The sequence below is a fragment of the Corapipo altera genome, unplaced genomic scaffold (genome assembly GCF_003945725.1).
Source record: "Corapipo altera isolate COAL_440 unplaced genomic scaffold, ASM394572v1 48b, whole genome shotgun sequence".
NCBI classification, from domain to species: domain Eukaryota; kingdom Metazoa; phylum Chordata; class Aves; order Passeriformes; family Pipridae; genus Corapipo; species Corapipo altera.
Window position 1 is genome coordinate 13,741,219 of NW_020884884.1, and position 16,808 is coordinate 13,758,026.

The following is a 16,808-nucleotide window of genomic DNA, read 5'->3' on the forward strand; positions in this document are numbered from 1 at the left end:
TTGCCAGTCTGATTCTTCTGGTCTTCTTGGTGGTGAGGGTCCCACAGAACATAGAGTCCAGTGTGTATGTGGCCTTCCTGGAGGGGGGAGTTAGTCAGTTTTGTGTGGAGAGATTTCGTTACACACACCCAAAACCCTTCTCCTCCTCCACTCACTCAGCCTTGTTTACTTCCTCTTAGACCTGAAATAATTAGACAATAATCTTATCTCAAGTTCCCATCACAGTCTAAATTACAGTCAGGAAGCATATGGGGGGGTGTTGAGGGGGGAGGGTGTTTCTGTGGTCGCAGACAGACAGTTTTTTCCTTGCAGTTTGACAAAAAGTCTTTCTATGATTTTGACAATGTTTAAGACAACAACATATCGGTCTTGCATGGGGGGTAATTTTTTCTTTCTCCATACCCCCAAGTTAAAGAGGATTAGTCTAGGTTTGGACTGCAGAAAGGTAACAAATGGCATATAATAGGTGCAAAACACATAGGGTTGAAAGGAGAGGATTTAGTCTAGCAAGAAGAAAAGAGGGAATATGATAATGAACCTCAAATACATAAGGTTGTTAGAAGATGCGGATCAATTCCTCCCCATGTGTGCTGAGAATAGGTCAAGATGCAACAAGCTCAGTTTGGTTACAAAGAGGAGGGAAACCTTCCCAACCATCAGTCAATGAGCAGTGTAGCAGGTAGGAGGTGGCAGCATCCCCAGCACGTGTTAAGCACAGATAAGGCAAACATCTGCTTGGGTGGCATCAGGGTACCTGATCCTGCCTCTGGGCATGTAGGTGGAGTGTCTTCTGAATTTTCCTTTCAGACTGACACTTGTGTATTTTTAGTTTCTAACATCACTTCATCACTCATTTTGGCTGAAGGGATGTGACCCCCAGTGCAGGGACAGCCTAATCAGAGACCCTGAGCAATCTTACCAGGACTTTAATCCAATCCCAGTACTGGATATGTTATTTGGTGTTCACCTGTACGTCATCACATCCTACACCTTCCTCTTACAAGCTTTCTGTTAGACTATCCCATTCAAGAGATTACTAAAAACTATTCCACTCTTTTCCTCTTACCCCTCTGGCAGGAGATGTGTTCCATAATATGATTGCTCTCACAGCTAGAAACTTCTGATTTCCAGCTTAGATATGTGCAGAGCCAGTCAGCAGCCATCAAGTCAGCTTGATATGGAGTACTTCAAATTCATACTCATGTCTGTGGTTATTCTAAAATACAGAAGCTGATGACATTGCATGTGAAAAACTTCCATCTCTTTTCCTCAGGTTTCAAGAAGGAAAATATTATAATTTTGCTGAGGAAAAAGAACAGTTGTTCTTTCTTGCATTAGCATGTAGATGACCTGAATGACATTACAAAGGAAATTAAGATACAACACAGGGAAGAATAAAGAGAAGGTGTCAGCTGAGGGCAGAACCAGGAGACCCAAGACCACGTTACAGGCATAATGAAGTTATCAGCTTGATGGATTTAGGAGTGCCAGGAGGAGTAACATGAGAACTGAAAATTGCTGCTTGCAACAGTGGGAATGGTGGCTTCTTGGTGAGAGAGGAACCGGTTCCCCTTTTCTGTCTTCCCAAAAGATGTAACAACAAAGGCCACAGTCGTCTGCCCAGAAAATGGTGTATGTTTGTCTCTGTGGAGAAGTGTATATGTGAGAACTGACAGTCCTGCCCTGAATCAATACTCACCTTTGTAAAGGAGAAAATGCTTTCTGCTGAACTGATGGCTATTTCAGCCGATTGCAAACCATAACAGATGGGTTTCTTCAAACCTGTATGCATTTTTAGATTGTATTTACACTCCCTAAGCAAGTCTTCTGTCTAAGAGGGGAAAAAATAACATTCTCCCTCTTTTTCACTTTCTCCCGCCCCCTGACGCTGTGCTTTTCTGGAGCTGCTGGGTGGGTCCTCCTCAGCTTCTTTACTGCCTTCTGACTGAGCTGCTTCTGCTTGGAAAGCAGTTATCTGTGTCTCACCTTGGAGGTGGGAGTTCTGGCTCCTTTAGGTTCAGCAGTATAGGCTCTGTAACATGGAGTCAAGTACCAGATTGGGAAGCAGAAAACAGTACAGCTGTCCCTCATTTTCTCCAGACATAAAATGAGATTGATGCTGTTACCAACACATACTACCTCACACAGTAAAAATGTAGGGGGCTGTTGTTTGAAAGAAAAATGAAACACACTAATTAGGTATCAGTAATATCACTCTTTCTATGACAGGCATCTGCACTTCTGCCATCCTAGCAAAATTTCAGTCAGCAGAGGCTATTTAGTCAAAATGAAAATTCAGTCTGTGTGTCTAATAAATGCTGCTGCTGCCCAGCCTTCTATTTTTTGGTCAGCAAATAGACCTGCTGTTCTCTTTCATGTAGCAATCATTTCCTACCCTGAAGACAAATGCATTTCAGTAGTTCTTGGCTGGTTGTTTTTTTCTGGTTGGTTGGTTGGTTGTTTCTTTTTTAAATACCAGATAGCAGTGTTTCATAAAAAGCTTTCTTGGGACAGAACAAGAGCTTCCATGCATATGTAACATTGTGATAAGCATCTTGCAATGAACTGGCTAGCATGCACAAAGTGCTGTCTGCTGGTACATCACAAAGCCTGCTTTTCCTCAGCTGCTTTAGCATAAAGCTGATGTTTGAGCAGGAAGTCCCAAGGACAGCCTTAATCACAGAATCACAGAATTATTTAGGTTGGAAAAGACCTCTGAGATTATTGAGTCCAACCTGTGACTGATCACCACCATGTCAACAAGAACTTGGCACTAAATGCCACATTCAGTCTTTCCTTAAATACCTCCAGAGAGGGTGACTCCATCATCTCCCTGGGCAGCCCATTCCAATGTTTAGCAACCCCTTCCGTGAAAAAATTCGTCCTGACGTCCAGAAAAAAATTCTCAGTGGTCCTAACAAGCAGCAAAGCAGCTGTGCTGGGTTTGCCTTGTGTTCCCAAGATTGCCTTCTTTCTAGGTGAGCCCTGACCCCCAGCAATAGAAGAGCTGGGCTGGAGTGTCCTGACCAGTGCAGGCCAGGAGCAGGATTGCACTGACTCCCTTTGGGGGAAAACCAGCTGATCAGTTCGGATCTGCCCTCTGGGACAGACAGCACCCTACAGACCCCCCGCCTGAGGGAGCAGGGGTTTCTGAGGGGTGGAGAGGCAGGACGAGGCAGGACCAATAGGTCCCACCTCAGCTTTCCGGCCTGCTCGTCCTCCTCCAACCAACCCTCATCTATCACCACTGGAACTGGCACAACAGCCTGCGGGCAGCACCGACACAACGCAAGAGGCACCGCTCCGGCTGCCACTCGCTCCCGGTTGTGTCCAGACCACGCCAAGAGGGATCCCAGGGCCAGGCCCAGCGGCTCCGACAGAAGGCCCGGGCAGCAGCGCCCTCACCAAGATGGCGCTCGCTCCCCTCCCCGCCCAGCGCGGGCCCATCACCAAGGTGTGCGCATGCGCGGCCGGGCCGGGCCGGACCATGGGCAGGCGGCGCGCGGGGCCGAGCGTGGCCCGGGAGGTGAGGGGGGGGGCGGGGTCCGGCCGGGCCGCGAGCGGGAGCGCGGAGCACCGAGCACCGTCCTCACCGCCGGGCCGGGAGCGGTGGCGCTTGGTGTCCCTGCTCCCGCCGAGCCCTGGAGCCAGTGCCGTGAGGGGCGGTGGGGCTGTGCCCGCTGCTGCGGCCCCAGCGCGGTGTGGGCCTTGCTGCGGTGGGAGTCAGCCGTGTGCGGGACAGGGGCGGGCAGCTCCTTCTGCTTCTTGTGAGGAGCCCGGTGGCGAACCAGCATGTGAGGGGCCTGTAAATCATAGCGAGGAGGAAGGGGAAAGGCTGGTTTTTAATAACACTCCTCCCTTGTAAAAGTGCCTTTTTATTGTTGCACTTGGGTGTTTCGTCTCCCTCACCAGAGATACTCAAGAACTGTCTGGATGCAGTCCTGTGCCATGTGCTCTAGGATGACCTTAGGTTGGACCAGTGGTCCCTTCCACTTTGACCCATTCTGTGATTCCATGATTCTGTAATCTGCTGAGTGGCAGGAGGGCTGCTGGTAAGCTTTGTTGAAGGTTTACATTTGTGTTAACAGTCTGAGTCATGTTAGTTAAGGTCTCTCTGAAGCATACGTCGTCCTGGCTCCTGCGCTGAACAGTGATTCCGAGGAGGCAGTGGAGAGCCTGTAGTTCAAATCTGAGGGTTGTGGATACTTTGGGGATACTTTGGGGACAGCAAAGGCCTGAAAGCTCATCGCAAATGGCTGAGATGGGGCAGAATCCATGAACCAGGATTCTGAACTTCACTGGTCACCTTTCTGTCCTGAAGCCTTTCGGGTGAGATTATGCATAGCAGACCAAAATAACCAGAGTAGAAAGGCCAGGTAAAGGATTTGGGGCTTGTAGTGTTTGTGTCATCAGCCATTAACCTAAAGGTGAATGTCACAGAATCGTTAGGGTTGGAAGGGACCTCTGGAGATCATCTAGTCCAATCCCCCTGCCAGGGCAGGGTTACTTACAGCGGGTTACACAGGAACGTGTCCAGGTGGGTTTTGAATGTCTCCAGAGAGAGAGAACCAAACTTCCCTGGGCAGCCTGGTCCAGTGTTCTGCCACCCTCAGTGTAAAGAAGTTCTTCTTGATGTTGAGGGGGAACTTCTTGGGCTTCAGTTTATGACCACTGCTCGTCCTCCTGTAGCTAGGCACCACTGACAGGAGTCTGGCACCATCCTCTTGGCACCCACCTTTGATTGAGACTGTTGTTGAGATTCCCTCTCGTCCTACTATGTCATATGATTGGGAGTTTAGTTTATAGTAGTTTTCTTGTCTGTTTCATTGGTTAGGCTTTCATTAGAGACACAGACATTTCTAGACACTCTAACCCAAATATAACCACCAAAGGGAGTCCAGAGGAGAGTGTGCTGACTGTCCAAGCTTCCCCTCAGTGAGTCTAGCAGGGAGTTGAAATCCTTTTTTGGTGGTTGTTTTTTGAGATATGGTAGACAAGGGGAGTTGAAATAGTAGGGTCTACCTTACAAAAAGAGAGATGGTAAAAAGGTTGAGCCTGTCAGGGATCTCTTGGTCACAGAGTGAAAAGAGACTGATTTTAGCTGCCAGAGAAAATTCTTGCAGAGTGTCTGGGGACTTGTAGTTGCTTTAGGTTTTGGGGGTTTTTTTTAGAAGTTGTTGTGATGGAACACACTAGTTTTGAAAGGACTGTAGAACTACTCTTTTTTTGGTGTGTTACAGGTGAAAACCTCTCAGTGCAAAGATACTGCTAAAAGATAAAATTCTTTCCACTTGCAGTGATGACAAAGGTACTGAATAGCAGTTAGGGAGGAAGAAAACCAAATCCCTTTAAGCCAGAGGCAGAGAGCTGTGTTTCAGGTATCAGAATGCATGACAACCAAGATATTGATTTCATAATATAAACTTTTATTCTGTTCAGTATTACCTTCTGAGCTGTTATGATTGTAAAGAAAACTTTCCAAATGTCTTAATATGACATTATACATGATAGTTTTGAAAGGCCTCATCTAGGCAGAGTCATGCTTGTTTAACTGAAGTCATGATGCTAAATGAATGCAATTTTCCTATCAGATTGGCTTGCACTTACAAATTGCAGGTGTAATTAATATGATCTGGTTTGAACCGATATAAATGCATCTGCATAATGTTGTAGTGGTTTAAACTCATCTCACTTCTTTCCTATAGCTCTCTGGTCTTTCGACAGGCAGCCCTACTGACAATGCTGAGCTGCACAGAACTCCTTTGAGGAAACTCATCAGGCAGATGAAACTGAGGAGACTGGTCCATTTTGTAGCAAAATAATGAAAATGGAAAGAACTTAACAGAGTGACAAGGATGATCAAAGGTGTGGAAAACTTTTATGCAAGATTCTGCCAAGCATTCCAGGTTCTTTTAAGCTTGAAAACACAACTGCAAGGGGACCCAGTATAGGTCTATATCCTCTGCATGCTATTTGTAACTTTAAACAAAGAATGAACCTTCACTGTCAATAAAAAATTAGGGCTATCAAATGAAACAAGCAGCTGACTAGCTCAGAACAAACAGAAGGGGTTCTTTCCCATAACCTGTGGCTGTGCTGTGAAACTCCCTGCCAGAGGATGTTGTAACCCTTAAAAATATACTTGTGGATCAGACAACAATTGAAAAAAAATAACGGAAGCAGTACAGTGCATTAAATGCAAAGAGAACACCCTGCACTCAGACAGTGCCAAAGCTGTAAAATGTCAGATGTGTGTTTAGAGAAAGTACTGTTACTTTGTGTATTGCTGCTTCTGACAGGGCAGTTCCCAATGACTATCTATGGAAGAGCATAAAGAATAGGGAAAAGGCCAACATAGTTTTTACTCAGTAAAGCTGTTCTTACAGAATTTTTCAAAAAGCACTGGTCTGAGCTGAGGCAGGATATGCTTACAGGATAGTTTCTGCAAGGCTGAAGGAAGAGATGCAGGTAGGATCTAGTCTTTTCTCCTTTAGCAATGCAGAGGGTTGTTCTGCAAAATTTATCTTAGAGTTTGCTGGAGGATCATCCTCTGCTGTGTAGTAGCTTGTCTGATAAATATTTCCAAGCACACCGTGGGTAGAGCATGTGTGAAATTATTTGCCAGCATGCAAAATGATTCCAGGAGCGTGGAGAAAATGGAAGTGTGTACATGAACTGCAAGTTAGCGCTTGAATTTAAACAAAACTTGTTTCTGCTGGACTGATAATAATCCAGCCAAATTTGTGGATGAAGGAACCGTTAATTCTTCTGTGAAAAGAATGGTTTAAGTATGCTGGCAGGTGATAAGGCATGTAAAGACTGCTCAGACAAGGGTTTTTGCGTTTGCCCCTACCTCTTCAGTTGGCTTTGATCTGTTTTATGAGGGTCACAAGATGAAAACCTCATTACCTAATGCTGTTGGATGTCAACGTATGTGTGATATGGCTCTTTGCCAGTATCTTAATTAGGGAATTCATAAAAGCAGAGGGTGGATGCCAGTTCTTGAAAAGTGCTTTTAGCCTTTCTGCTGGAAAGAAAGATTTTATTAATTCATTACAAAATGTATTGAATGGGATCTGTCTCAACTCTGTAAGCAAAGCTGCTTCTTTTTCTCTTCTCTCTTTGTCTCTGCCTTTATGTGAGCCATTTTGGGCTCCCTGCCCAAGATGGTCCCCGCAAATGATATTTGTAATCAGCACATAAGTCAGTTTGGATTGAAATCCATTCCAGGTCCCTCTGGCTTAATAAGGTTTCCAGATTGTGAGCGAGTATTGCCAGAATTCAACATAAATAGCCCAATGCCTTGTCATACCTGTGGAGCAAAGGAGGCATCTGGTCTTAGATCTCTGTGTGCATCCAAAGCTGCTGGGACCTGACTTTGTGGAGTGTCTAATGATGAGCTTCAGAAGGGCAGCTCTGCATGCTCTGAGCTGCTGCCTGGATGTGAAGCACCCATTTCACTCACTTCTTTTAACTGGCACTACTTATAGATGATGCTGTGAGTGAAGTCCCGTGTCCCTGCTACCGGCTGTGAACCATGATGAGTTGTCATGTGAGCCTTCTGAGTGCTGCATTTCAGCTCTGTCCCAGAGGATTCCCTTCATGGAAAGGAGAGCTACAGGGAGGAAGGCTTCGTCGTTGCAACTTATGAGACACTGAGCTGAGCTTGCCACTAAGATGATAAGGCGGTGTGAAGTGCAGGGATGGGTCAGCTAAGTGAGCTTGGCTGTTTCTTTTCCTGTGGGCTTCCAGTATGCCTAGGTACATACCCCAACTAACCTTCTCCTGTATTAGTTAGTAGGAGGGAAAGCTTTCCATCCACAGCTAGCTCAGGTGAGTCCCTGCTTTTAGGATTGCTCTCCTGGAGAGCTGCATAGGGAATTATGCCAAAGCTCAACAGATTTTCTTGTGCTACAGTTTTATAGACTATGCTCCCCTGGGAGTTTCCTGAGCAACCAATAGAGTAATCAGTAAATCCCAGGCATTAGTCTGATTTTTCCCTGTGCTTATTTTCTATTTCTGCCTTTCCTTTGTCCTGCAGTGAAGAATTATTTGGATGACTGAGCTGCCGAGAGACTCCTGGCTTGCAGGAACTGATCCCAAATCCCAAGTGAAGTAGCGGCATTGTCTGAGGCTTCTAGTGCAAATGAGCTACCTTCAGGAGGCAGATGGTATTGTCCCAGTTTATAAGTGGGAAAACTGAGGCATGGTGAATGGATAACATCTGTGAATCCTCACTCTGTCCTTTCTTACAACCCCTAATTCCCTAGACTAGCTGGAAGAGCAGAAATAGAGAGATTCTGAAGGAAAAGTATTTTGTTCATTCAGCAGTCTGTTTCTCCTTCCTTACTTCTTTTTTTTTTTTCTGATTATTTTCTGTCCCTTGTGCCCTCAGCTCAGCAAAGCTGATGGTGCAGTTCTAGGGCATGTGGTTTATTAGCAAATTATTGCTTCCAGCAGGGAACCCAAACTTTGGTTTTGATTTAAGAGCAGTAACACCAGTTGAAACTTTTAAAGTATTATGTGGAATCTGGAGATTTTTAGTCAGCAGAAAGTAAAAGCGTTGACAGAGTTGGGTGGAATATCCTCTTGTTGAGTCTCATGAAATGAGGGAAGTATGGGCAGAGAATGTCCTAGTGAGAGCAACTGCAGACTGCCCAGGAGGAGCAGTTCTGGAGGAGAGGAGTGCAGTGGCATGGATTAATTTAGTGGTGGGGTTGGCAGCTGACTAAAGCTGTTATTGTTATTATTTGACATTATTTTTAAATGCATTTCCCAGGAAGGCATGGTGCATTGTAATAAGTTTACTGGCTAAGGAGTAGCCAAATAACACGTACTGGAGCATCCCTTGCTGTGTGTGCATGTGAGGGTTTCCAATATCTAAGGGAGCAGAGATAGTAATTTTTAAATGGTAGGAACTGGTGAAGGTGATGGTAGTTCTTAAACTGGACTGGATGGACCCCCCACCTCTACTCTGCTGCACTTGGCCATTAAATTAACTTGCTGATAACTGTGGTCAGAGTTGACCTGGGCAAAGCCCTTACTTGGCCCTGAAGCATCATGCTGACTGACCTGTAGTGGATGACATACTGATGAGCAGCTGGAATTAACATTCCTAACTGGCACAGCTAGAAATGGAGGAGAACAATTATCTTTGCCCTGACCAAATGCATTTTTAGCTAACATGATTCAAAAATATCCATTTCCCCATCCAGGCAAACCCAAGCATTGCCAAACACAGAAGTGCCATTCCATGTGCTCTGGATCAGGTGATGTGCTTTGGCGTTCCCCTTGGGCTCAGGGGAAGCTGTGCAGGTGCCTCTGGGGAGCTTGGCATCTCAACAGCCCTAGCAGAGTTGCCTCATAACACAGGACTTTGAAATTGCTATCTGGTAAATAAAAGACTTGAGCCTTGTTATATGTGTCCCCCTGCCCAGCTCTGCTGTGCTCCTTGCAGTGAGACTATTCAGCTGACTGGCTAAACTGTCTGTTTTGTTCCCCCTTTTGCGTCAAGCCTCTTCTCACGTCCTGCTTATTTATGATGCTTGCCTGCCTTTCCTGAGCAGAAGGTGTGAATTGCTAATGAGCTCTGGACAGAGCTGATCCCCAAAGCAACAATAATTAGGGATCACTACCTTTGATTTTGTTTCCCTTATCACTGTTCATGGGAGTGTTTGTGCTCTGAGCCACCTCAGAGCAGCTTATTCCACCTCAGTACTTTTCCTGGGACTGTGCCACCTCTCAGTCTCTAGTGTGTTAAGGCTCCCACCACAGAGAGGCTGTGCTGCCTTCCATCTAGTCAGCCCTGGCCTTCCCTGGAGAACCAGGCACAGCAGGAGTGTTGTGCTAAGTAGCTAAAAAGAGAGGTCATTGCCACCTCAGGGCACCAAGGGTGTTTGCTTTCAGGCTAGGTTGTTGTGTTCATATTATCTGATTAGTCCTACTGTTTCCCTGCTGGCAGCAAGCTTGAAAGAAAGTTTTCCTAAAGATGTCTATGCTCTGGTTGCCAGGGAGAAGAGAGGACTGATTCCCAGAACTGTTGCCCACGGTAGGATTCCCTCCTGGGCAATCCCTTTGCACACAAGTAGATCAACCCCTCCTGTGCTTAGCCACAGTTACTCCTCTCCACAGGAAGACACAGGAGGAGGGTAGCTGTTAGGATGCTTGATGAGGAGACACAAGGAGATGACCAGTGTTTTTCTGCTTGGGATCATGTTGCTGCCAAAATTTGGTGCAAGTGGAAGGTATGGAGGCAGGGTTGAATGCTCTCTTGAGCATGCTCTGCAGATCACTGTTGCTCTTGTAGATTTAGCTAGGTAAAAGATGGTAGGTATCAGTGTTTCTTTCCCCTTTTTCCCCCTTTTCACCCAACCAGACAGCTGAGGGTGCTTCGTAGGCACATCCCATGAACTTCTGCATCCATTCACAATGCTAAATCAAGACCTTGTCCCTCAGGCTTTGGCCTAGGCCAGTCTCTTTTTTTTCTTCTTAATTGCCTAAAGATGCCTTAGATCACATCTTTGCTTGTGGACCCACACGCAAAGAACAGGCTGGAACAGGACCAGATCCTAGCAGAAGGGTGCTGGCCAGCCACACAACTGGCAGCATCAGGGCTGGCTTGGCTGTGTCTGGCATTACAATGTCATAGTTGCCTGGGGTATAATACAGGCTGATCTGGGAGGTGAAGGGCTTTCTGTGCTGTGATCTCTACACAGAGCTGGGGCTCCTCCCTTGATTAGGGCAGGAAGAAGGTGGAGTGGCTGAGCTGCCACCCTTCTCATCTGCGTGGGAATGGATCAGTGTTAGCTGAGGCAGGAAATGATGGTGACTGGTGTGATGTTTTTCAGATCGATGGCCTGGAGGAGAAGCTGGCACGCTGCAGACAGAGCATGGAAGAGGTGGATCTTAAGCTGCGCAGGGAGAAGCTCAGCCCTGAAGGAAGGTAGTGATGACCACCTCCTTCTGCAGCTGTGGCTGTGCACTTCAGCTACCTGTCACCCTGCTGTAGTACTGAGCAAGGGCTCTTGAAAGGATGGGAGTCTATGGTTCCCCATGACAAGACTCTCTTCCCCCAGCTTGGAGCTTACTTGGGGAACTTGCTGTGTGACAAGTTCAGTGATATATGGAGAGAGCTTTATCTTGTTAACAGCCTGACTCCAACCTGCACCACAACCAGACAAGCAGTGCCCAAAACTTGCCACTTAATTTGCAGATCTGACTCCTGGCCTGCTAGGAGACAGCTCTGTGAGTCTGGCAAAGGTTTGCTGCACGCTGTTGCTCAAGCCTTGCCAAAGCTGCATGAGTTCAGTCAGGGGAGATGTGCAGCAGCTACTACTGAGGACCAAACCAGGCTGGGATGCAACTGCAGAAGGGGCTGAGGGAGATTTCCTGTGCCTATGTTGCACATGTGTCTGGATGTAGGGATGCATTGACACAGTGGCTTTTCTTGGGAAAGCTAAGAGGGACAATCCCCCTGAAATCTGTCACTGCCGTAGAGGTGGCAACTGTCGGCTTCTAGAGCTGGGATTCAAGCAAGGACTTTGGCCTGGATTTTGTAGCAGACAGAGGCAGAACCTGCTTTCTCTTGAGTGTGAAGCAAGAGATCCTAAGTCTTCCAACTGATTCTCAAATCTCTCAGTTTGAGGATATTCTTTCAGTCACCTGAGATTAGTTCAGTTGGTCGGAGCTTGGTGCTGTTAACACCAGGGTCATGGGTTTGATCCCTGTAGGGGCCATTCCTTTAACAGTTGGACTTGATGATCCTTGTCGGTTCCTTCTAATTCAGAATATTTTGTGACTCTGTGCCCAGCATCCTACTGCTCTGCTCCTAGCAAAAAAGGCCAGGAAGCTCAGTTACAGACCCAGGGAGTGGTTCTGTTGATCCTGGTGTTTGCTCTATAAAGCTGTCCAACAGAACCCGTTAGAAATGATCCTAGCAGTGGTGATGTCTCCATACCCTGATATTTATCAGCCTCAGTTTAACTTCTTTGTTAAACTCTCATTTGCCTCCTCCCCTGCTCCTTTACTGGGGTTTTGGATCCCCATCCATACTTAAGACAGGGTCCTGTCCCTCATCTCTTTAGCTCTTCATCTCATCAGTCCTTTTCTAGGCCTAAATTATTCTTGTTAACTGTGTGTATTCTTTATCTGGTACTTAGATGGCCAACAACCAAACCTACAGTTGTGATAACTTGACAGGATGGAATAGATGATGGTTTCTTTCTGAAATATAGGGCCTAGAGCAAAGAATTAGAAATAGGGATTCCTGGGGCCTTTTCTGAATTTTACAGCTTGTATGGAGATAGAAACAGAACTTCAGTTGCCCTATTCCAGACCATTTGAAAAACCCTGAAGGAAGGTATGTACTGTGACGAAAATTATTGATTCGGTGCACAGTACACAAAGGAGAGCTCTGCTTTCCCACTTTGAAGTTCAGTTGTCATGGTTTCTTCATGTCTCATTCTCAAAGCTTCTTCCCTTGACTCTCTTCACAAGGCAAGTTTCTAAGTAGCAGCTCAGTCGTGTTGGTAAATGTCTTCTCACTTCCTCCTGGCTGCTCTCCCCATTGCCTTTCCCCAGTTTTATTTAAGAGCCCTTTCCTCTCCTGCTGCTCTGCTGTAGTTTGCTTTCTTGCCATCTCTTACTTAACTATCTGTACAAATAGATTTGGATTTCTTTCCTCCTACAAGTTCTTGCTCTGCCCCACGGGGAACAACAAACTCTGTTACACTTACTGCCTTCTCTGAACCAGGAGATAATTTGTTAATGCATGTGTACTGATGTTCACAGTCTGAAAGGAGTGACTGTGTCTGCACTGCCAGAATGGAAATGCTGCTGCTTTCAGGAATTTTGTTTTGCATTTATATTTTAAACTGTGTATTAATTAATCATCTTGTGCAGTTTAAGACAAGGGCTGGGTTGGCCTGTTATTATCATGAGTTTTCAGCATAATAACAGGTTGTTTAACTGGTTGCTACTGAGCTTGGATTCAGCCTGTTTCCTTGAGTTTACCAATTTGTGTAAATTGGTTACCTCCCAGCACAGGGATCCCGGCTTCTATCAGTGAGAAGAATTACTGTTGCAGCACTGTGCCAGTGTGCTGGAGGTGCAGGATTCTGCAGAGAGCACTTGGGGGCCCTGCCCTATGTCAGAACTTCCTACCCCACCTGGGGGAACTAGAGTAGGGGTTTTCTGACACACAGACCCCTTTGTAGCTGCTTCAGGAACACTGACACTGTCCTGAAAGAAGAGACAGGAAGCAGTTTCAGGGAAGACAAAAATAATCTAAAATGCTGCATCGCTTCTCTTGCCCAACTGGGTGTTTCTAAACTGTCATCACTCCACAGTGAAGGGTGAGGGGCTCATTCTGTGAGCAGATATCCCCAGCAGTGGGACAGTCTCTCTTCCATCATGTAAGCAAAGAAATAGGCTGTGTTGTGCCTCGCAGGTAATGAACTGCTCTTCTCATTACAGAAAGTCACTGGAGAGAGAGAGAAACTTACTAATGACCAAAGCTGACAACTATGGTAAGAGCTTCATTAAAAATGGTCCCTCTGGGCTGGATGGGATCAGTGCTGCAGCTTAGCTTTGTCTTCAAGCTCCTGCCACCTCTGACTTCTGCCTTTGAATTTAAGTTCAGCCAAAGGGAGCTAGACTGAGGGAAATATAGTCAGCATATTATAATAGGAGTCTGTATCCTCTTGCTTGAGCTGTGCTACCATAGAGGAAAAAAATAAGCATCAGCTAATGAAGGGGGGAAAATGTCCCTTTCACATACCCCAAATTACTAGTCTTTAGATAATCATAGCTAACAGATCAGCTTGAGTAGCTTTTAACATTTCTTCCCCCCTTTTTTATTTTTTTTCCTTTTTTTTTTTTAATAGAAGCTTGCTAAGCAAGCTGGCAAGTGTTATCAGGAGTGTTGCAAAGTATACCTTCCTTGGGGAAGGTTCTTACTGCATCAGTTTCTGGGGCCACTCAGCACAAGACCATAGGGATTCACACTGATGTGCTCCCTGCAGTTCTAGAGAGCCAGGGTCTTTCCTTGCTGCAAGTCCTGCTGTAGACAAAATGAGAGTCCCTCCGAGCTACCACAACTTGACAGCATGTCCATTCCACCAGGAATGCTGCTTTGCACATCTTCAGACTCCTAGAGTTGATCAGTGTGTTACCTGCTTGACAGTACTTTAAGGCCTGGAGAGTGGAAAGCCAGCAACTTTTTAATTATAACTCCTGTTAAAGGACTGTTTCCAGAAGAGTAGCCATTACTTTAAATAGATTGAAAGCTGTTCCCTGAGGAACTACCACTAGAGACAGCAGAAGACTCTACACATCACTGCCACTCTTTCACCAGCCAGCAGTCAGCCAGCACTGGCAGCAAAGTAGTCTGACAGCAGCTCAGACAGCAGCAACAGCCTCACCTAATGGTGATGGCTGCTCCTTCTGGAACAGAACACACAGTGCATGTGCACAGAGTCTTTTTAGATCACTGCTATGGCCTCTGATTAAATCTTTACTTATTCCAGCTGACACACTTGAGGTCATGAACTGCAGCTGCTGACGATGGCATTGCTCCATCACTTCAAGCTGGCACTGCTGTGTGTGAGGTTATGTGACCTCCTGCCCGTGTCACCTCCTCTGTGGCCTTGCAGATTTAAGCAGGTTGCTCTGCAGTTGCATGAGAATGCTTGCATTACATGAAGAATGGGGGCAGAAAGAACAGCTAAGAGTCTCTTTTGATAGAACACCAGTTTAGGAACTGCTGGAGGCTGCTTGTGCAAACTTTAGAGGCAGTAACTTGTGCAGTTACTGCAGATGAACTCAGCAGCAAAAGCAGTCTGACTCTGGAGACAGGCCCCACCCAACCTTGCCTTGCCAAACAATTACTGCTGTTCGACCATGCAGTGTTTAGTGCTGTAGGCCTCACTGCTTGCCTGTGCCACCCAGCAAAGGTTTTTGGAACCAAACTAGCCAGACTGGAGTGCTCATCTTTTGTAAAGCACACAGAAATGAAATGGAGATCAGAAGGCTCCATACTTGCAGTAGCCACTTCCTTCATCTCTGTGTATCTGTGGTGGTTCTGTAAACCAGGGCAAGGAATAGCAACCTGTCTCTAAAAAGCTTCAGACCCCAACAGAAGGAGTGTCTACGCTCAGACCTGTTCCACACTCATCCTTCTGAAGCACAAGGAAACCCACATTCTGCAACATTCAAAGGCGGCCACAATTGTATTTAAGTAAATTTTAACGCTAGAAAAAGCCACCAGGCTGTTACCTCTAGAAGAAATAGCTCTTAGCCCTCTGTCTCCTTCATTCTTTTAGGGAACAAACAATTATTCTAATGACAAACTCTGTCCTTAGTAGAGGCCTACAGCAATGTCGTTTGCGAACAGCAACTAGTCTGGCACTGAAGTGTTCCCAAGCACAAGAGCCAGGATGAGAGTTAGCAAATGAAAGGGTTCCCGCTAGTTTACTTCCTGTTTGGCACATCCTATAATTGGCAGCTTTGCATACCGCTCCCAAAATGTTGCCCATGGCCAAGGTAGCTTTGTGCTTTTAAGAGAGTTTTGAAAGTGGATGCGGCTGCAACATGACAAACCTTCACAGGCAAGGCTTTTGTTTGTTTCCCAGAGAAAGAACTGAGTGCGCTTCGCAAGGAAAATCGCAAGAATGCTGCCCTTGCTGTGGCCATGGCGTTGCTGATTGCTCTTATTTACGCCTGCTGGACGATGTGATTGCAGTCAAGAATTCTCCCTGCTGACCAAATGACTCTCCTGCAAGGAGTGCTTCCTCCTCTCACCACTGTGCCTCCAAGAGTGAGGATCAGCATTTCAAAATGTTGTCCTTGTTTACTGTCTCCAAGCCTCATTGTAGGGAAGATTTTTCTCTGCAAATTGAGGGGGACAGGAGACAAACCAGAAATCACAGCACACTTGCACGTGAAAATCAGGTCAAGCAGAGCTCAAGGTGGTGCCATCTTACCCAAAACACAGTCAAGATCACCCAGCCTGATGCAGGAAGACAGTTTGTTCTCCCTTTTGAAGAGGACCCCTGTGGTTGCAGACGTGCCACTTTCTTGGCTCCTGTGACTCAGCCATAAGATGAAGGGACACCAACCTCAATTGAAGGGTAATCTTGAGGAATTGCGACCTTAAGATTTTATGTGCTTCTGCTGCAGAGCTGCACTAAAGATGTTTCCTCCTCCACCCTGACTTACAGGACCAAAGGAATCCTACCTCCACAAAAACTATAGGTACATAGGTATGTCTTTTTCTGCAAGCAAGTAGCGTACAACTTCAGATCTGGGTGCTTGGGCTTTGAGAAGATCTGCCTGCCTCTCCAATGCATCAGAGCTTGGTAGCCATTTTGTGCCTTTGAGAATCAGCACTCGCAGAAGAGAATTTACTAGCAACTGCCAGAAATGGAAGTGCTTATGTAAGGTTTTAAATAAAATAATCCGACCTTGTAATTTCCTGTTCTGTGATTTATTTTTTTTTAATTTCTCGTTTTGTCCTGTTTCTCAGGCAGTGCTTTATTCCCATCCTACCATCTCCCTGCTGGCACACATTGCACACAATAAGCCTAGACTGGGTTAGGCACTTAGCATCCCTGGTTAGTGAGGTTTCAACAGTGGTTACTGGTCTGTTGCAGCCTGGAATCTACTTCCTTTGAGAGGAAAAGCGGCCTAGCATGCTGCAGAGGAGCACTGGAGACTGTCCCCTGTAGTCCCCTCATTCTTATGCAGGGACATACAGTAAGTAGCCCTCAGCATGCTCTAACTTGGCAGAAAGCCTTTAGAAGGGACTGCCT

The 16,808-nt window shown here is 46.2% G+C and overlaps 1 protein-coding gene across 3 annotated transcripts; it reads left to right on the plus strand.

Moving 5' to 3' along the window:
• The first annotated feature begins 3,444 nt into the window (after window positions 1-3,444).
• Window positions 3,445-16,467, plus strand: CCDC167 (coiled-coil domain containing 167). Of its 3 annotated transcripts, none has more exons than XM_027641727.1 (4): window positions 3,446-3,526; window positions 10,848-10,942; window positions 13,474-13,526; window positions 15,630-16,467. In XM_027641727.1, exons 1-4 carry the CDS (start codon window positions 3,488-3,490, stop codon window positions 15,731-15,733), a joined length of 291 nt encoding a protein of 96 aa, XP_027497528.1. In that variant the 5' UTR covers window positions 3,446-3,487; the 3' UTR covers window positions 15,734-16,467. The 3 variants fall into 3 exon arrangements, with proteins under 3 accessions (XP_027497529.1, XP_027497528.1, XP_027497530.1); XM_027641729.1 differs by lacking the exon at window positions 3,446-3,526 and adding an exon at window positions 8,070-8,171 and having other exon boundaries at window positions 15,630-16,462; XM_027641728.1 differs by lacking the exon at window positions 13,474-13,526 and having other exon boundaries at window positions 3,445-3,526; window positions 15,630-16,462.
• The last annotated feature ends 341 nt before the right edge of the window (window positions 16,468-16,808 follow it).